General features: G+C 12.8%; 3 protein-coding genes and 1 pseudogene across 3 annotated transcripts, besides 39 other annotated features; all 4 read right to left on the reverse strand. All coding sequences in view use genetic code 6, as the record gives it.

Moving 5' to 3' along the window:
• The first annotated feature begins 29 nt into the window (after window positions 1–29).
• Window positions 30–105: a microsatellite.
• Window positions 38–106: a microsatellite.
• Window positions 47–98: a microsatellite.
• Window positions 58–107: a microsatellite.
• Window positions 108–255: 148 nt separating this feature from the next.
• Window positions 256–292: a microsatellite.
• Window positions 293–303: 11 nt separating this feature from the next.
• Window positions 304–344: a microsatellite.
• Window positions 345–409: 65 nt separating this feature from the next.
• Window positions 410–461: a microsatellite.
• Window positions 413–461: a microsatellite.
• Window positions 462–1302: 841 nt separating this feature from the next.
• Window positions 1303–1367: a microsatellite.
• A 154-nt stretch (window positions 1368–1521) lies between these two features.
• Window positions 1522–1566: a microsatellite.
• A 127-nt stretch (window positions 1567–1693) lies between these two features.
• Window positions 1694–1769: a microsatellite.
• Window positions 1752–1807: a microsatellite.
• Window positions 1756–1796: a microsatellite.
• Window positions 1808–1872: 65 nt separating the features above from the next.
• Window positions 1873–1928: a microsatellite.
• A 726-nt stretch (window positions 1929–2654) lies between these two features.
• Window positions 2655–2701: a microsatellite.
• Window positions 2702–2952: 251 nt separating this feature from the next.
• Window positions 2953–3003: a microsatellite.
• A 931-nt stretch (window positions 3004–3934) lies between these two features.
• Window positions 3935–4186, reverse strand: IMG5_106800 (annotated as a pseudogene).
• Window positions 4187–4366: 180 nt separating this feature from the next.
• Window positions 4367–4395: a microsatellite.
• Window positions 4396–5150: 755 nt separating this feature from the next.
• Window positions 5151–5197: a microsatellite.
• Window positions 5151–5206: a microsatellite.
• Window positions 5207–5667: 461 nt separating this feature from the next.
• Window positions 5668–5696: a microsatellite.
• Window positions 5697–8881: 3185 nt separating this feature from the next.
• Window positions 8882–8932: a microsatellite.
• Window positions 8933–9204: 272 nt separating this feature from the next.
• Window positions 9205–9247: a microsatellite.
• A 147-nt stretch (window positions 9248–9394) lies between these two features.
• Window positions 9395–9443: a microsatellite.
• A 47-nt stretch (window positions 9444–9490) lies between these two features.
• On the reverse strand, window positions 9491–10718 carry IMG5_106810 (immobilization antigen isoform, putative; the record flags this gene model as incomplete). Its single annotated transcript, XM_004035006.1, has 2 exons — window positions 9491–10410; window positions 10676–10718. 2 exons carry the CDS (start codon window positions 10716–10718, stop codon window positions 9491–9493), a joined length of 963 nt encoding a protein of 320 aa, XP_004035054.1.
• Window positions 10719–10900: 182 nt separating this feature from the next.
• Window positions 10901–10939: a microsatellite.
• A 71-nt stretch (window positions 10940–11010) lies between these two features.
• Window positions 11011–11067: a microsatellite.
• Window positions 11068–11278: 211 nt separating this feature from the next.
• Window positions 11279–11355: a microsatellite.
• A 16-nt stretch (window positions 11356–11371) lies between these two features.
• Window positions 11372–11418: a microsatellite.
• Window positions 11419–11448: 30 nt separating this feature from the next.
• Window positions 11449–11539: a microsatellite.
• Window positions 11457–11549: a microsatellite.
• Window positions 11472–11553: a microsatellite.
• Window positions 11475–11554: a microsatellite.
• Window positions 11493–11539: a microsatellite.
• Window positions 11555–14982: 3428 nt separating the features above from the next.
• Window positions 14983–15020: a microsatellite.
• On the reverse strand, window positions 15013–16022 carry IMG5_106820 (immobilization antigen isoform, putative; the record flags this gene model as incomplete). The annotated part of the gene is made up of 2 exons (XM_004035007.1): window positions 15317–16022; window positions 15013–15296 (listed from the first exon to the last, which is right to left on the reverse strand). The coding sequence occupies exons 1-2, from the start codon at window positions 16014–16016 to the stop codon at window positions 15013–15015; spliced, it is 984 nt and encodes a 327-aa protein (XP_004035055.1). The 5' UTR covers window positions 16017–16022.
• A 517-nt stretch (window positions 16023–16539) lies between these two features.
• Window positions 16540–16573: a microsatellite.
• A 1562-nt stretch (window positions 16574–18135) lies between these two features.
• Window positions 18136–18168: a microsatellite.
• Window positions 18169–18734: 566 nt separating this feature from the next.
• Window positions 18735–18804: a microsatellite.
• Window positions 18805–19765: 961 nt separating this feature from the next.
• Window positions 19766–19813: a microsatellite.
• Window positions 19807–19928: a microsatellite.
• Window positions 19843–19914: a microsatellite.
• A 462-nt stretch (window positions 19929–20390) lies between the features above and the next one.
• IMG5_106830 (immobilization antigen isoform, putative) lies at window positions 20391–21365 on the reverse strand (the record flags this gene model as incomplete). Its single annotated transcript, XM_004035008.1, has 1 exon — window positions 20391–21365. The coding sequence occupies one exon, from the start codon at window positions 21363–21365 to the stop codon at window positions 20391–20393; it is 975 nt and encodes a 324-aa protein (XP_004035056.1).
• Between the last annotated feature and the right edge of the window lie 527 nt (window positions 21366–21892).

Below are 21892 nucleotides of genomic sequence, written 5' to 3' on the forward strand. Positions count from 1 at the left end.
TTGTACATTTGATTAATTTTATAAAATTTATATTAAAAAATATAAAAAAAAAATAATAATAAATATTAAAAAATAATTAATATTAATTAAAAAAATAAATATTAATTCATAAAATATTTATAAATATATATATTTAAAAAAAAATAGAGAAAAATTTTAAATATAAAATAAATTATTTTAAATAAAAATGTTTTAATATTAATATTTAAAAAAAATATAATAAATTTAGTTTAAAAAGTTTAATAAAGTCTAATAATAATATAATTATATTATAATATATTTATATTTAATAAAATAAAATTTTAAATTTAACATAAAATAAATATAATATAAGATAAATATAAAAATAATATATATATAAATATGTATATATATATATTAATATATACTTATTTTTGTACTAATTAACTTATTTTAATTTTCATATATTCTTTTTAATTTTCTATTTTTATTTTTATTTTTTTAAAATTATCTATAAATTCTTTTTTAGGATTAATATTTTTATATTAATTTTTTTAAATTTTAGAAAAATTTTTCATTGTTATTTTATAATTATTGCTTCTAACTTAATAAAATTAATTTTAACTTACGTTATAAATAACATCTTTCTAATTATTACAAATTTAATATTTTTCATTTGGTTTTTTTGAGTAATTTAATTAAGTGAACAAAGTGTCATAATTAAACTTTCTTTTTTCTTTAATTTAAAATTATTTAAATTATACATACTTTGATGTAATTTCCTTTTTTCATAATTTCTTCAGATTTTATGAAAAATTAATAATTAGGATTTTAAGTATATAATAAATCTATTATATTCTATTTTTTAAGATAATTTTTAAGATTATGATTCTGTTGACTTTTTATTAGTATATTTAAAATACTCTTAAATTTCTAAAATATTTAATAAGATTTAAATATTAAAATTACTTTTCTTTTGAATCTTTAAATTTATTTTTATAATGAACATAGATTTTCCTTAAAGAAATAATTTTGCAATGCTACTATTTAAAAAAATTAATACAATCTAACTATAATAATAAAATTAATAAATATTTAATATTTTTTTATAAGGCAAAATTGTTTATACTTATTTTAATCACAATAAAATTTGTGTATAAAATTAAGTAAGAATCAAAAAATTTAAATTAAATGTTTTTTAAATTATTTAGTTTTTATAAAATTAAAAGCTAATTATAAAAATTTTAAATAGTCAAATTAATATTATAATATTTTTATTAATTATTTATTATAAACAAAATTAATTAGAAAATATGTGAAAAAAATTAAAATCTTAAAATCTTTATAAATATAATATTATACTTAAATTATAAATTTAATTTTAATTTTAAATTAATTTATAATTAGCACAAATATTAATAATTATATTTTATATTTATATAAATTTAATAAATTAATATAAAATATTATATATTATTATTTATTTTTATTTTTACTTTTAATTATTATAATTTTATTACTACTTAATAATAAAAATTCATTCGTATATTATTAAGAAAAATTTTATTAAAATATATTTTTTAGTTAAAAAATACTTATTTTATTTATTTTAATTAAATAATATAATAAAATATTAATTAAATAAACATTAATTAAAATATAAAAAGAAATAAGATTATATAATATATTTAGATTAATACTTTTTAATAATAAACAAAATATTATAAAAATTAAATAATTTTTTAATTAATATAAAATATTATTTTTTATATTATTTAATATATATTTTTTTTTAAATAAAAAATATTAAAATAAAAAATATTTTAAATAAAAAAAATATTAAATATGATAAATTTTAATAATTAAAATAATAATTATTAAATTATATTTAAAAAATAAATTTAAATATTTTATTTCAAATTATAATAAAAATTTATAATATTTCAATTATTAAAAAAATATAATATAATTTTTTTATATTTAATTTAAATAATAATTTTTTATAATAATTCAATTTTATACTTTATTTATATTATAAATTTTTTATTTACAAATATTTTACTTTTTTTAAAAAAAATTTTAATATAAAAATAATATATTTATTAATTTTTTAAAATTCATCAAGTAATATAAATAAAAAATATCTAAAATAATTTTAAAAAAAATTACATATGTTTTTTTATTAATTAATTTAATTATATTTAATAATCATTTTTAATTTTTTACTTAAAAAAATTGTTACAAAGATTAATTTTTTTTTAATAAACATTATTTAAAAACCAAATAATTTATAATTGTATTGTTAATATATTAATTTAATATAATAAAATTTAATTAATAATAAATATAAAAATCATAAAATTAAATATATTCTTTTAATAAATGTAATCAAATTTGTGTATTTATAATAATTACAATAAATAAAAAAAACATATTTAGAGTATTATAAATCTTATTTAAAAATTATTTCAATTAATATTTCTAAAAAAAATATAAATAATATTAAATAAATGTAAATGTAAAAGGTATAATATTAAGCAATATATTTATTAATAATTAAAAATAATAATATTTTAATTCAATAATTATAATAAATATATATATTATCATTAATTTTCTTTATAAAAATTATATATTTATTTTATATTTTTATTATAATGAATAAATTTATTAAATTTTTATGATTATAATAAATAAAATTTATAATAATTATTTTATAAAATTTATAAAAATAAATTTAATATTTTTAATATATTGTTAAAAATTATTAGATTTATCAAAAAATTAATTTTAAATATTATTAATTTTTTATTAAATATTAAAGATATATTAATTAGATATATAAATATATTGCTTTTTTATATTTATTATTTATTTTACTAAAAAATTCATATATTTTTATTTCTTAAAATTATAAATACAAATATTATTTATGCAAAAAGCACATTATGTTATACATTATTAATACATTGTTTTGAATAAAAGCATTTTTATAAATTAATATAAAAAAATTTTAGATATAAATATTATTAAAATATTTTAATTGAAAAATTTGGCAATTAAAAGGCTCTTTATAATATAAGAATTATATTAAAATTTGAATGGAAATTTAAAATAAAATTCATTTAAATATTTATAAAATAAATATATGTAAAATTAAAAATATTACTTTTATTCGCTTAATAGACATAATTTTTTTCATTTATTAAATTATAATAATATTTATTAATTTATTTACTAAAATTAATACTAATAATATTTTTTTTTTAATCACTAAATTCAAATTAACTCTTTATAATATTACAAGTATAATAAATATAAAAGAGTATATTAAGTTTTTATGTTATCTATTATTTATATAAAAAAAAATTATATATGAAATAATTGTTAAAACTTTATTACATAATATATATAAAATATATAATTATTTTTATTTTATTCATAACAAAATAAATAAATAAATAAATAATAATGAAAATGTCAAAAATTAAGAGAAAGCACCTCTGCATTAGGTAGCTTAAGTTGCAGAAAAAGGATAATTTGCTTTAGCATCATAACTTGCTATATTAGGACAAGGAATACATGTATCAATACCTGCTACCCAATCTTTTTGTTTTGTGATACGAATAATTAGCAGCACATTTAACACATTCTAATTTTTCATTTTCAAAAATTGTTTTTTCCATTATGAACTACTGTACCAGTAGGACATTCAGTGTCACATTATAGTTTTTTCTAGCAAATTAAATTAAATTTTTTTTACTACCAGTAAGTTTTTTTTACTGGACAAGGTTTGCATATACTTACACCTGGAGTAGAGAGTTCTAATTAACCGAAATAAAAGTTAGCATCACAATAAGCACATTAATAATTATTTAATGTATAACTAGTTGATCCAGTAATGGTAGCTGTTCCGGTAGGGCAAGAAACATCACATTATTTGGTTAGTGAGGCATCAGTACCTAAAGTTGCTTCAAATCAGAACTTTTTTTGCTGGACATATGACGCATTCGCTTAAACCTGCTCTGAAACTTAAACGTTCATTCGGAACATAATGGTTAGCTTTACAAAAATTACATTCTTCTCTTTATGCTACATATGTAGTATTTCCTTGTTCAGTTTAAGTACCAGCAGGACAATTAGTGTCACATTAAAAAATTAATAAAGCAATACTACCTGAACTGGCTCTAGCACAACCTTTTTAGAAATTGGACATTTATCGCATAAACTAGTACCAGGAATGAAATTATCACCATTAAAATAATGATTAGCTTAACAGTTAACACAATTTGCTGGATTTTCTCCATCATCATTAACACCTTGTTAAATAGTCTCAGTACCCCATTTACAAGGTGTAGCTTATAATTCATAGATAAATAATGAAATAATCAAATATACTAATATATTTTTATACAATTTTTTTTATAAATTTTTAATTAATTAATTATTATACAAAAATTTGGTCATTAAATAATAGATTTTTAAATCATTATAAAGCTATATTTTTTCACAATAAAAAAATAATAATATAAAATTAATTTTATTTATACTTGCTTTATTATTAATAAAATATTATGCAATAATAATTTAATAAACATTAGATTAAATATTTATTTTAATATTGTTTATTATAAAAATATATCATAAGAGATAATTTAACATATAATAAAAATAATGTATAATTATTTTAAATTATGATAAAAAAATATGAAAAGATTATTTATTTAAAAATCTAACTAATTAATATAAATATATAATATTTATTTGCTTATAAAAAAATAGATAATTATTATAAAGATAATTAAATTATGTATCAAAAAAATAATTAATTATATTTATATAGATATGAAATTAATAAATTATTTATTATTATATGTTTATATTTTTATGAAATAAAATAAAATTTTTGATAAAAAATTAGTAATTGCAATATTTAAAAAAATCACATATATTTATTTATTTAATAATATAGTAAATATCTTAGTGATAAATTTATATATTTATTATTTAAATAAAAAAAGATATTTTTTTATTATTTTTTAATTCTGAAGAATTATCGCAATTAAAAAAAAAATATTAAATTTATATTATATATGAAAAAAAATATATATAACAAATTATTTTTAAATTAAAAGAAATGAAATATAATAAAAAAATTAATTAAAATGTCTATTATTAAAAAAATTAAATTATATATATATATTATATAAATAATATTTTATAATATATTTTTATATAAAAAATAGATAAATAAATAAAAATATTATATCATGTATAAAATTAATAATTAATCTAAATATATTCTTTTATTATTTTTATATTATTAAATAAATATATTTTTATTTAAATATAAAAAGTTATAATTAATTAATATTTAAAATACTTTTATAATTTTTTAATTATTCAAAATATATATTTTTTTAAAAAAATAAAAATAATATATTTTTATTTCTTATTTATATATAAATTCGATTATATATTTTTCAATTATAATTTATAGATTTTATATTATTTTTTGTATTGCAATGTTATATAATATTTATATGTATAATTTTAAATTAAAATTTTATTTATAAAAAAATTAAAAACAATTTTTTTGGTTTTTATAATATAGGTAGTTTTATTTATTAAAATTCATAATGTTTTACAGTTTCTTTTTAAATTATAATTGATAAAGTCATTAATATAAAATGTCAAAAATATCATAATAAGTTAATATAAATAATTAATATAAAGACAACAATAATAAAAATTAAATTAACTATAAATAAAGCATTGAATTTAATTAAATTTAAATAATAAAATATAAATTTTTATTTTCAAAAATAATTGTATTTATTTTTATAAATTTATAATACTAAAATAAACTTAGAAAATTGAATTTTTAGTATGAGTAAATTATAAGTGTTTATATAAAATTTTGTATTCAAGAAATTTTTAACTTGCCTAAAAATCTATCGAAAAAAATTAAATTTGTTTAAAAAAATATTAGAGAATAATTTTCAAGAATTAATAAAATTAATTTTTTTTAAAAAATATTTCCATTTAATACTTTCCATTCATGCAATGTAAATTATATGGCTATTATTGAAGCTTTAGCACCTTGAGTGGCTACAGCAATATTTGCAGCTTTATTAGCTAATAAGCTGTCATACACTATAGCCTGTATTGAAATGAGTTTTATCATTATATTAAAAGTTAACCCTTTGATTAATACATTATGTGTCTATCAGCAAGTGTAGTAAGAGCAGGGCATGCAACGTTATATTATGTCAGTATATTAGCAGCAACACATTTAACAGATACACAACCAATAGATCTTATTGCTTGACAAGCTATGTATGAATACGCACCTTCATTATAAAGAGAATCCCGATTATTAATAAAAAGGGAGGTATACAATTAATTAATTCTGGATTTACTGCTATATAATTTGCAAGAATTCATCAATCATCAGCTTATCCAGAGCTAAATTAGCTTTAGAAAGAACAGGACATTGCAATTAATTTAAATAATTCATAGATATTAAAGTAATCAAAAATACTAAAATTATTTATATTTTAATTTTTTTTTAAAAAAATTCATATAATTAATTAAAATAAAATATATTTAAAAAATTAATAATATTTTATATATTTACTATATTTGTTTTTTTTATTAATTATTACATACACATTTAAAAATTGTATTAATATCAACTTTATAACTTATTAATATTATATATTCTTCTGTATTTATTAAAATAAACAGTTAGAAAAAAAAGATTAGTAAAATATAATAAACAATTCAATATTTAATAATTATATTGTTTAATTAAAGTTCTAAATAATTTAAATATTTTAAATATAAATAATTTATTATTTTCAAATTCAAAAAAATTATTTAATTAAAATATCAATTAAATATTTAAAAATAATTAATGTATATGAAAGATGATAATCAATATTTTTTGCAATTATTTAAATAATTAAAAAAAATAAGTAAAAATAATAAAATAAGTTTTTTTCAAAAATATTTATTAAAACTTTTATTTAATCATTATTATATTATGATAATAAATTAAATTAAAAATTATTTAATATTTTTTTATTTGAAAAATTATTTTTATTATTCATTTATTTTAATTACAATAAAATTTGTTAAATTTAATATAAATATTTGTAACATTAATAAGATTTATTAATAAATTAAATCATCTAAAATAAATATATATAAATATATAATATATATATTTATATTAATTTATCTAAAATCTTATTATATCATTAGAAAATAATAAAAAAAATGTTTTATATAAAATAAGTTATTCACATATTATTATTTATAAATAAATATAATATTAGCATTTATATCTATAATATTAATTATAAATAATATTTAAATTTAGGATTTTATACATCTAACATAAGATTTATTATATTTTTTTATGCTAAATACATATTATTTAATAAATGCTTTTATTAATAATTTTATTTTTTATTATTTATATTATTATATGCTTATAAAATAAATGTTTTAGATATAAAAACATTAACCTTTTAAATGATATTAAATCTTAAAATTAAACAAATATTATATGAATATAGTAAAAAATATTAAATATATATTCTAATAATCAAAATATATGATTGTAATTATTAATTTATTTTTATATTTTAAAATTGCTGGAATTGCATAAAAATTTTATTTAAGAATAAATTTCTTTTTTCTTTCTTTATAAAAATGTAATTAAATAAAAAAATATTTATTTAAAATTGTACCAATATTTTTAATTTTTCGACATGATTGTAGTTTAAAATCATAAGTTATAATGATAAAAATTAAATTTTTAATTTAAATTTGCTTTTATACGAATGCGGTTATTTTGTGATATTTTTACAATCTTTTCTTATAAAATATATTTTATTTTTAATTTTATCAATGAATTTTGTTTGAAATTTTTTATAGTTTAAAAAATATAATCTATTTATTATTTCTAAAAAAATACAAATAAAATTATTATTATTTATTTTTATTAAAAATTGGTTTAATTTCATTATTTTTATTAAATATATATTAATTATTTATAGATTATTTTTGTCTACAAAAGCTAATTAAAATAAAATTATTCAGAATTATTTTTTTTAAATAAAAAAAATTATTAATTAGATAATTTAATTTTTTTATTTTTAAAAAATAAAATTTATTAGAAATTCAATTAATTTAATTTTTTTTTATTAATATATAAATTAAGTATTAATAAGTTTTATATATAAATAAATGTTAATAAATTATAAAAATTTATTTTATATTTTTTTTTTAATAAATGCATTTATAAAAGTTACACTAAAAAAAAATATTATTACAGTATATAAAAGATAAATAAAAAACTATTTTAAATATTTTTTTTTTAATACAAATTTAAGAATAATTAAACTAAGAAATATAATTTAATAATTTTTAATAAAAATATATTTATTGAATGAATAGAATATATAAATAAATTAATAACTAATTAATTGTTATTTAAAAAAAATTAATAATTTATCGCATAATCTATATAATTTTTTAATAAATTAAAATGAAAAGAAAACATTTTTTTAATAATCTTCAAAACTAATAATCTTTACATTTTTATATTTTTAAAAAAATATATTTTAATGTAAATTTTTAGATATTATTATATTTTTAAAATTAGAATTATAAATATATAATGATTTTTATTATAAAATTCAATAAAATAAATAAATATTTTATTTTTTCATATATAGTATTATAGATATTAAAATAGATTCATTATATTTATCAAAAAATAAAAAATTAATTTAAATATATTTTTAAACAATATAAATATTAGTGAGTATCTTATTAAAAGTCAAAGTAATATAAATTAGATGAATATATATTATATAAATTTAATGCTTTTTTATATTATTTAATTTAAATATAAATATAAATATAAATATAAATATAAATATAAATATAAATATAATTTTATATTCAAATAATTTATGTATTTTTTATACTTAAAATTATAAAAAAAGTTATTATTAATGCAAAACACTCATTACTTTTGCTTTAATAATAAATTATTTTGACTTTAAATATTTTTATAAATTAATAATAAAAAAAATATATAAATTTTATTCAAAAATATTTAAATTCAAAAATTTAATAATAAAATTACTTTTTATAATAAAAGAATGATATTAAAATTTAAATGGAAATGTAAAATAAAATTCATTAAAATATTTATGAAATAAATATATATATAATTAAAAATATTATATCTCCTAATTAAAATATTTATTTTTTGTCATTTTTCAAATATATATTAATTTATTTACTATAATAAAAGAACTATACTAAAATTCTTTTTTTAATCTGATTTCAATTTTATAATTTAAAATATTACAATTAAAATAAAAAATATATTATTTTTTTATGCTATTTATTTTATATATAAAACATAATTTTTTATATAATAAACTATTGTTTTATATTTATTACTTAATTATATGAAAATAAAAAATATTTATTATTTTATTCATCATAAAAAATATAAACAAATAAATAGTAAGGAAAATGTCAAAAACTAAGAGAAAGTACCTCTGCATATTGTAGCTTGAGTAGCAACAGAATGATAATTTGCTTAAGCGCCTTAAATCAAAATATTAGAGCAAGGAAAACATATATCAGTACCTGCTACCCATTCTTCTTGCTTTACATTATTAAAATTAGCAGCGCATTTAATACATTCAGATTTTTCATTTTTAAAATTATTTGTTTTTCCATCATAAATTACAGTACCATTAGGACATTCAACATCACATTATACTTCTATTTTAGCATTTTAATCTAAAGTATGTCTAGCACCAAAACTTTTTTTTACTGGACAAGGTTTGCATGTGCTTTCACCTGCTAAAAAGTAATGCGATTCTAAATAAAAATTAATATTACAATTAACACATTCACTTTAATGTGATAAATAAATAGTTGCTCCAGTATCAGTTATTGTTCCAGTAGGGCAATTAATGTTACATTATTATTCTATTGAAGCATTAACACCTAAAGTTGCTTTAGAACCACCAGCTTTTTTTATTCCACATTATTCGCATCTGTGAACACCTGCTGAGAAAGTAAAAATATCACTTTGAAAATAAAAGCCAGCTTTACAAAAATTACATTCTTCTTTTTATGCTACATAAACAGTTTCTCCATGTTCAGTTTAAGTACCAGCAGGACAATTAATTTCACATTAAAGAGCTAATTTAGCAATACCACCTGCATTTGCTTATTATGCAGCAATTTTTAAGGGAATTGGACACTGTTAACATTCACTAACACCAGGAATGAAATTATCACCATTAAAATAATAATCAGGTTTAAAGTTAACACAATTTGCTGGATTTCTTTGATGATCTTTTTCACCAGCAACATTAGTTTCAGTACCCAATAAACAAAGTTAAGCTTTTAATTTATTGAAAAATAATGAAATAATAAAAATTATTATTATATTTTTATTCAATTTTTTTTATTTATAAAATATTAAATAATTAAGTTATATACTAAAGTTTATATGGTCATTAATAAATGTAAAATTAAATATATAAAAAAAAAATTATTTAAAACATAAAAAATAAAATTTATATTAGTTTTATATATTATTATTTAAATTTCATTTTATTTAGTATAAACTATTTTATTTAATTTTGTTTTTTTTAAAAAATATTACTTATCAGATAATTAAACAAATTAAAAATTTATTTTAGTATCATTATTTTAAAATAATAAATAAAATATAATAATATTATTTATTGTAATCTAAATTATTTATTAAATAAATTATATTTTTATTGATTAAGAAATATTTTTAAATTCAAAAAAAAAAAAAATTATTTATATTCTTAAAAATTTAATACATTTTTTTTTTTTATGTTTATTAAAAATTAAAAAAAAAATTTAAAATAAGAATTTTATTTAAAAATATGAAATTTTAATATATTAATTAATATAGAAAATATATTTATAAAATATTACATGTTTATAATTTAATATAAAGATTTTTTTTTTTTTTATATTAATTATTTAAATATATTTTGTTATATATAAATATATATAATATATGAAAAAAAAATATATTTATAATATATTTTAATTTATATAAGACAATATATTTATAAATTATTATTATTAAATATTTAATATAAAAATTAAAATTAAATTGTGTATAAATAAATTTTTAATCATAAAAAAATTTTATCTGATATTTTTAAATATGAAAATATAAATAAATAAAAGTAAATTTTAATATACAAAATTAATATAAAATGCTTAAAAATATTTAAATTATTTAATTTTTTTTAAAAAAAAATTAAATAATTTAAATAATTAAATATTTATTACATAAAAATTTTAAATATATTTCTATTATTAATTTTAATTAATAAAAAATATTTATTTTAAAATAATAAAAAAAAAAAATTTATTAATTAAGATTGTGAAAATTTTAAAATTAAATTAAAATAATTTAAATAAATATAAATAATTATAAATAAAATATAAAAAAATATAAAAAATAAATTTAAAATAATATAAATATATATATATATATTTATTATATTTCATTATATTTTTTTTTTATAATTTGAATATTTTATTTTTATATATATTTTATAATTTAAAATTAACTTTAATTTTAAAATACAAAAAATTATTTAATGATTTATTTAATATATACATTTTTATTTATAAAAATTTATAATAATTATTCAGTTTCTTATTATACTTTATTAGATAAATTCTTTAATAATATAATTCTTAAATTAAATAATAATTTCATATATATCAACAAAACAAATTTATAAATAAATATAAAATATAGCATTTATTTTCTTTTTTTATATAATAAATAATTATTATTTTGTTTTTACAAACAAATATATTTTATTTTAAAAAATATAATATAAATATAATCATTGAATGAGTAATTTATAAATAATATATAAAATTTATTATTCCACAAATAGTTATTTCTACATTAAAAATCTATTGAACAATTAAATTTAAATAAATTTGTCTAAAAAATATTAGAGTATATTTTTTAAGTATAAATACATTTAATTTTTTAAAAAATATTTCCTTTTTTTAGTATTATCAGATTATTTAAAATAAATTATATGTTTATTATTGAAACTATAGCACCTTGAGTTGCTACAGCAACATCGGCAGTTTTATTAGCTGACAAGCTTTGCAAGCATTATAACCTGCATTAAAACGAGTTTTAAAATTATAGTGAAAGTGAACACTTTAATTAATGCATTATTTGTTTATCAGCAAGTGCAGTACGAGCAGGGCATGCAACTTTACATTATATGAATATTAGCAGCAGCACCTTTAACAAATACACCAATATTAGATTTTTTCGCAGGAAAAGCTATGTATGAACACGCGCCTGCATTAAATAGAGGAGTCCGGTTATTTATAATTTACAATTAGTCAATTCTTTGATTACTAATATAATTTATTTTTTATTAGTAATTTCAGTATCAAAAATACATATAATATTATTATATTTTCTGGAGAAATTAACAGCACCAGAAGCTCTAGGAAAATTTTATTATTACTAATTTTTTTCTTATTTTTAATAATAATATTTATATTCTTTTTTACTTTAAATATTGTTTAATATATTTTTGTGTTTACTAACTATAATAAATACTCAGAATAAAAATATTATTTATATAATTCTAACTTTAATATTAAATAATTTTGTTTCTTTATTTAAATTAATGTGTTTATACTTACAATTTTAAATAAATTACTTATTTGATATAGAATCAAAACATTTTAAAATAATAATAAAATTGTTATTAAAAAACTATAAACAAACTTATATTTTTATAATTAAATATAATATTAAGTGATAAAAAATATTTTTTTTATAAATAAACATAATTATTTTATTTTTATCTTAATAAAAGAATTTAAAGTATTTCTATAAATAATTAAATAGAGTTTATTTCATAATAATTATTATTAGATTTTTTTATATATATAATAAGTAAAATTATCAATTCATTAATATTTTTCACTTAATAAAATAATTTTTAATATTTATTTTATTTTAATTACAATACAATTTGTGCATAAAATTAGATAGAATTAAATAAAATTAAATTGAAAGATTTTATCTAACCAATTGTTTTAAAAAATTAAAAATAATAATAAATCTTTTAAATAGTCAAAATTAATAAAATATATAATTTTATTAATTATTATAAATAAAATTAAAGAGAATGTATGTTAAAATAATTAGAAAATAGATTTTAATTATTATAATAAATATATTGTATGTATCATATTATATTTTATGATATATTTAAAATAATATATAATTAATTTACAAATTAATAAAAAATTATTATTTTAACTAATTTAATATAAGAATATAAAATAAATTATATTATTATTAATATTATTTTTTTTCTTTTAGTTATAGTAATTTTATAACATAGTTAATTCAAAGAATTTATTCGAATATAATTTGGAAATATATAATAATTTTTTTTAGTGAAATAAAAATTATTTCGTTTAATATTAACGAAACAAAATTTTTATATAAAAAAATAAGTCAAAAGGTTTTAAAATTAAATAATGATATTAGTATAAAATAAAATTTATATATTATATTTTTAAATTATAATCAATAAACAAAATAATTTTTATTTTATTATTTATTAATAGTAAAAATTAATTTATTTATTATTTTATATATTCTTATATATAAAATGATTAGATTATGTAATTTTGTTAATAAAAGCAATATTAAATTATGATATGTTTATTAATTTAAAAAATATTGAAAAAATAAATGCAAATTTTTTAAATTTAAATATATTAAATTATAAAGATTCAAGTATTTGTATTATTTAAAAAACATAATATATTTTCTTTTTATATTCAAGAAAAAAAAAAAAATTAATAATTAATAATAGATATTTTATATATAAGTTATTTTTTAAATTTATTTTTATTAAAAAAAGAAAATAAATAATAACAATTAAATTAAAGATATAATAATTTTTTTATTATTTAATAATTAATAATGTATATTTTATAAAATTTTCTAAAAAAAATTTAAAATAAAAATGCACATATTTTTATTTGATAGTTTTAAAATTATTAAAAGTATTGTAATTAATAATCATTGAAATTTTTTTTTTAAATAAAAAAAAATTGTTAAATAAATTGATTTTTTATTTTTAAAAGATTAAATTTAGTAAAAAGCAAATAAATTTATTAATTTTTTATAAAAATATATTTATTAAATATATTATTATTTAATAAATTTAAATATTAAATAAAAATTATAAAATTTTATTTTTTTCTTTTAAAAATGAAATCATGTTTATTTATTTATAAATTTGTAATAAAAAAAATATTATTTGAGTATAGAAAATCTTATTTAAAAATGATTTTAATTTATATATTTATTTATATATTTTAACTAAATCTATTTTATTATACTAAAATTAAGATTAATATATCTACTAATTTTATTATCAAAAAAAATGAGTATTATTTGTCCTTAAATAACAGATTTTTTTTATTAATCTTTTTTATTATCACTAATTATTCTTTTTGCATTAAGAATATATTATTTTTGTTTTAAACAAAAATATTCAAAAAAATAATATTCAAAAGGCTATTATAATAAAATAATATATTAAAATTTAAATGGAAATGTAAAATAAAATTCATTAATATATTTATGAAATAAATATATATATATAATTAAAAATATTATATCTCCTAACTAAAATATTTATTTTTGTCATTTTTCTAATATAAATAAATTATAATATATTAAATTATTTCACTGATTTTAAATTTATTATTTAAAATATTACAAGTAAAATAAATAAAAAAGAGAATATTAGGTTTTTATGGTATTTATTATTTATATAATACATAAATATTTATATATGAAACTATTGTTTTATATTTTTTACTTAATTATATGAAAATAAAAATAATTATTATTTTATTATTCATAAAATATTTTATTATTCATAAAAAATATAAATAAATAAATAATAAGGAAAATGTCAAAAACTAAGAGAAAGTACCTCTGCATTATGTAGCTTGAGTAGCAACAGAAGGATAATTTGCTTAAGCGCCTTAAATCAAAATATTAGAACAAGGAAAACATATATCAATACCTGCTATCCATTCTTCTTGCTTTGCAGTATAAAAATTAGGAGCACATTTAACACATTCAGATTTTTCATTTTCAAAAGTTGTTTTTCCATCCTTAACTACAGTACCATCAGGACATTAAACATCACATTATACTTCTTTTTAGCATTTTAACCTTATGTCCGTACTGCTCCAATAATTTTTTTTACTGGACAAGGTTTGCATGTACTTACCCCATCTAAAAATTCATTGGAATCAAAATAAAAGTTAACATTGCAATTAATACATTCATTTTCATGAATTTTATAATTAGTTTCTGCAGTTTCAGTTGTTGTTCCTGTAGGGCAAGCAATGTTACATTATTTTTCTATTTAAGCTTCAAAACCTATAGTAGCTTATGAACCAGAAGTTTTTTTTATTGAACATTCCTCGCAAAAGTAATCACCTGGTTCGAAGTCATCTTTATCGAATATGTTATAATGGTCAGCTTTACAAAAATTACATTCTTATTTTTATGCTACATAAACAGTTTCTCCATTTTCAGTTTAAGTACCAGCAGGACAATTAATGTCGCATTAAAGAGCTAATGTAGCAATACCACCTGGATTGGCTTAAGTACCTTCAGCTTTTGAAATTTGACATTCTTCGCATTCACTAACACCAGGTATGAAATTATCACCATTAAAATAATAATCAGGTTAACAGTTAACACAATTTGCTGGATTACCTTAATCATCATCTACACCAGAAACATTAGTTTCAGTACCCTCTGGGCAGGGTAAAAAACTTAATTTATTGATAAATAATGAAATAATTAAAGATAATAATATAATTTTATGCATTTTTTTTTTTAATAAAATTTTAATTTATTACATTATATACTAAAGTTAATTTGGTGTTTAATAAATGCAAAATTATACTAATTATAAAATTTTACTATATAAAAATAAATAAAATTAAATATATATTAAATTTATTTATATTAATAAAAATATATTTTTTTTATGAATAAATATATATAAAAGGATTATTTTATTTTTATTTTTTAAAAAATAGTACGAATAATTTAACAATTTAAAAATTAAAAAAAAAAGAAGTAATTTTTGCATAATTATTTTAAAAACATAATAAAAAAATATGATAATATTATTAATTGTAAATCTAAATCATTTATTCAATAATTAATATTTATATTAATTATAAAAAAAATAACTAAAAAAATATTTCTAATAATAATTGAATATTTTTTAAAAAAATGAATTATTTATTCATATAATAAAGTAAATAATTATTATAATTAATAAAAATCTTTATTAAATTATTTATAGTATTTAAATATGAATTTTATATAATAAAAATATCCATTATATTAATTAAAATATTACAAAAATTTTCTATTATATATATATATATATATATATATATATATATAAAAAAAAAAAAAAATTACATATTAATGTTAAATGTAAACTAAAAATTATTTATAATTAGATTATTAATGTTTTTTTAAATATTTTTATTTACTATATGAAATAGAAATATATATATATATATATATATTTATTATTTAAATTTATATAAAAAATATATATTTTTAATTAATATTATTTTTTAATTAAATACTAAAAATATAATTAAATTGTATATAATTAATTTTTTAATCCAAAAATTTTATATCTGATATTTTTTTTTTGAAAATGAAGAATAATAAATACATGTATTTTTTAATATATAAAATTTAAATAATATGTAAAATTAATGTAAATTTTTTTAATTTATAAATATGAAAATTTTTAATAATTTTAATATTTTATATATTATATATTATAATTATTTGATTTAATATTATTATTTTTTAAATAATTTTATACATTTATAATAATAAAATATAATATATTAATTTTTTATAAATATAAAAATTATATGCTCTATTTTATTTTATTTTTAAAAATTTATAATTTTGTTCAGTTATTTTTTGTTTAATATTTGATAAAGTTATTAATAATTTATGTCTATAATTTTAATAATAATTTAATATACATTATATTTTCTGATTACTGCATATAATTTGTTTTCTATCATCAATTTTTAGTATCAAAAATAATTCAATATTATACTATGAGCAGAAATTAACAGCACCTGAATTGTGTTAAGCACCAATATCTCAAGGTTATTGATTGACCTGTTGTACATATTCTAATGCCAATATAAAAAATAAGGAATATTACAGTAAAAAATTAATTTAAAATTAACACGAATTTGAGGAAATCATCCATCATCAGCTATTCAACTAAGTTAGTTTCAGTACCAGCAGAGTATTGCTAATCATATAAATAAGTTTATAGGTAATGAAATATTCAAAACAACTAGAATATTATTTAATTTTTTAAAAAATATTTTTATAATAATTTATAAATTTGGTAAATTAAATAATTAAGTAAATTTATAGTTATTTTAAATAACTATAAAATTAATTTTTTCTGAAAGTTGTTATTTTTAAATATAAATTTTAATAATGTAATATATTAAAAAAGCTATTCGAAAAAATTTAAATACTGTAATATTTATTCTTTCGATTATAAATAAATGATTTATTTGAACAATAAATTAATTATATAAAAAGAATAAAAAAAAATGTTAATGTTTGTAAAAGAAAATTTTGATTATAAATTAAATAAAATAAAAAATATTTTAAATATAAATAATCTTTATAATCTATTTTTTTTTATTATTAGTGAAATAAAATTATTTAACAAAAAATAGTAAAAATAATATATTTAAAAATTATTTTATATAAATAAAAAATTAAATTAATAATTCTTTAATATCATTTTAATAGAAAAAACCATTTTTAATATTGAATTGAATTTAATTAGAAAATAATTTGTGCAAAAAAATTAGATAGAATAATAAATTAAATTAAAAAAATTTCAGATGTATTATTAAAAAATTAATAATACATAATAAATCTTACTAATAGTAAAAATTAAATAATATATATTTTATTTTTATAATTTTATTTATTATTATAAATAAAATAAAGTAGATAATATTTAAAAATAATTACAATATTATGTTTTTATAAAATATAATAATTTATGTATTTTATTCTTATTAATAATAATTTTTAGTATTTATACAAATTAAATTCTGTAATATAAATAAAATTATATAATATTAATATCAATCGTTTTTCTTTAACTATAGTAATATTACCAAATAGTTAATATAAAGAATTAAATTAAATATAATATAGAAGAAAAGAAATTAATAAATATTATTTTTTAGTGAAATAAAACTATATATTTATTGTTAATGATATAATATTTTAAAAATTTAATTAATTCATATAACATATAAAAAGGAAATAAGGTATTATAATTATATATAAATTATTATTATTTATTTAAACAATATAAAATATAATTTTAATTTTAATTTGATTTTTAATTTATATAAATAATTATATTATATATAAACTTTATTTATATTTTCTTATGCATAAAAAATTTTTAATAATAAAATATTAATATATTATTAAATTATGATATATATATTTTAGAATTATAAAAAAATATTTATGTAATAGATTTAAATATTTATTTTAAATTATTATAAAAATTTGTTATATTTGAATTATTAAAAAAAATATTATATTATGAAAAAGTACAACTTGTTCGTCTTTTTTTAATAGTTAAAAAATAAAAAAATTAATCTATTTTTTTTATTTATAAAGTATTATAAAAAAATTGCAAACAAGTTTTATTTTTATATAATACAATATAATATATTTATTTTTTTATATGATAAAACAATAAATATTTTATAATTATTAGTAGATATTATAAAGTTGTTTTAAAATATTATTTGTTTTTTTTAAAAAAAACAAACATTAATAATATATAAAATATCATTATAAATATAATAATTTTTATTTATAAAAGTTAAAAAAGTAATTTTCATAAAAAATATTTAAAAAAAAATTAAAAAAAATTCCATATATTTTTAATACAATAATTTTTCAATATATAAACAATTAAACACATAATAATTTTTTATTATTTATTTTTAAAAAAAAATATTTAATTTTTTTCTATTTTTTAAAACAAGATCTTATAAAAAGCAAATTCATATATAAACTTTTGTAACTATATAAATTAAGTTTAAAATAATTTTATTAAATTATAAATATTAAAAAAAATTATAAAATAATATATTTTCTTTTAATTAATACAATTTTATTTATGTACTTATAAAATTTGCTATAAAAAAAAATATCAATAGAGTATAATAAATCTTATTTAAGATGATTTAAATTAATATATTTAAACTAAATCTATTTTATTAAACAAAAGTAACAATAATAAAACTAAGCAATATAATTTCTAATAATTGTTAATAATTATATTTTATTTTTATACAATAATTAGAATAAATAGTTAAATTATGAATTGTTTTAATATTAAAATTATATTTTTATTTTATATTATTAACTACAATATCTAATTCATTTATTTTATTTAAAAAAAATGGATAAATATTCGCATAAACTATATAATTATTATATTAAATTGTAAAAAAATATTTTTGTTAATAGATTATAAAATTTTTAATATATAACTTAAAAAATATATAATAATTTTATTTAAAAATAATAAAATATTTAAATTAATTATTTTTAAATACATATAATATTTTTAATATTATAAAAAATTATTATATTTATTAAATAATAAAAATATAGTTTTTATAATATAAATATATATATTTATTTTTAAAAACTAAAAGTTCATAATCTATAATAAAATATATTTTATAAATTCTTGCCTTTTTAAATTTAATTAATTTTGTTATCAAAAAAATGAATATTTTAATACTTATCATCATAAAAAATAGGTTTATTTATAAAAGTTTTATTAATACAAAACTCTTATTATATTTGCTTTTACAATTCATTATTTTGGCATTGAAAATTTTTATAAATTAATAAAAAATAAAAAATTTAAAATATATATTTTATAAAAAATATAATTTAACAATCGAAATGCTTTATTAATAAAAAAACTATATAAAATTTGAAAAGAACAAATAAATATAATTTTTTAAATTATTTATGAAATTAAAAAATATACTTCATGTTTCTTAAACATATATTTTTGTTTTAAAAAACAATATAGATTAATTTTAAATAATAATATTTATTTATTTAAATATAATTTAAATATACAATATTTTTATATTTTTATTTATCATAAGAAATATAAATAAATTAATAATAAAGAAAATGTTAAAAATTAAGAGAAAACAATTTTGCATTAAGCAGCATAAGTAGCAGAAAAAGGGTAATTTGCTTTACCACTTAAAATTAAAATATTAGGACAAGGAATGCATGTATCAGTACCTGCTATCCAACCATTTTACTTTATAGTATAAAAATTAGTAGCACATTTAACACATTCGGATTTATCATTTTTAAAATAGGTTGTTTTTCCATCATAAATTACAGTACCAAAAGGACATTCAGCATCGCATTAGATATATATTTAAGCATTTAAACCTTCCGTATGTATAGCACCAGAAGTTTTTTTTACTGGACAAGGTTTGCATGTACTAATACCTGCATAAAAGTAAAATGAATCAAAATAAAAGTCAGCATTGCAATTAACACATTCATTTTTATGTGATACATAACTAGTTGATCCAGTTTTAGTTGTTGTTCCGGTAGGGCAAGTAACGTCACATTATATGGCTAGTTTTGCATTAGATCCTAAAGTTGCTTCAAAACCAGAAGCTTTTTATACTGGACATTTATTGCATTTGTCAACACCTCCTGTGAAATTAATAATAAAACTTTCGTAATAATAGTTAGCCTTACAAAAATTGCATTCATTTCTTAATAATACATAAGTAGTATTTCCTTGTTCAGTTTAAGTACCAGTAGGACAATTAATATCGCATTGAACAGCTAATGTAGCAATATTACCATCATTGGCTCTAGCATCTTAAAATTTTGAAATTGGACAGCGTTCGCATAAACTGACACCAGGAATGAAATTAGCACCACTAAAATAATAATTAGCTTTACAGTTAACACAATTTGCTCGATTTCCTAGATTATCATCTATACCTTCAAGATTAGTTTCTGTACCCCAATTACATTTTACAGCTTTTAATTTATTGATAAATAATTATATAATCAAAATTATTAATATATTTTTATGCATTTTTTTTATAAAATTTTATTTTATTTTATTATATGCTAAAGTAAATTTGCTCATAAATAAATGCAAAATTACGATAATAAATTTTATTTTATGAAATAGTAAAAAATTCATTTTATATATAATTATTATTTAAATAATTTTATTTTATTTTAAAAAAAAAACTCAATAATAAATTATTTATTTATTGATTTTATTTTATTTTTATATTTTAATAAAAAAATACATATAAGAAAATTTAAAATAAAAAAATAATTAATGAAAGATAATTAAAGGATAAAAAAAGTAATGAAATATTTTTAATTAAATAATCTTTATATAATCATATTTATTTACTTATAAAAAATAACTTTACAATTATTTCGAAATATATTTAAATTTCTAACAAATTTTTTTATTTTATTTATGCTTTTATATATGCAGTAAATTATTTATCAATATTTATTTCTATCTTAAATAAATTAAACATATTATTAAATAATATTATTGATTAAATAAACATATAGTTATAATATTTAAAAATAAAACTT

This window comes from Ichthyophthirius multifiliis (genome assembly GCF_000220395.1).
Source record: "Ichthyophthirius multifiliis unplaced genomic scaffold scaff_1120509250882, whole genome shotgun sequence".
NCBI classification, from domain to species: Eukaryota; Ciliophora; class Oligohymenophorea; order Hymenostomatida; genus Ichthyophthirius; species Ichthyophthirius multifiliis.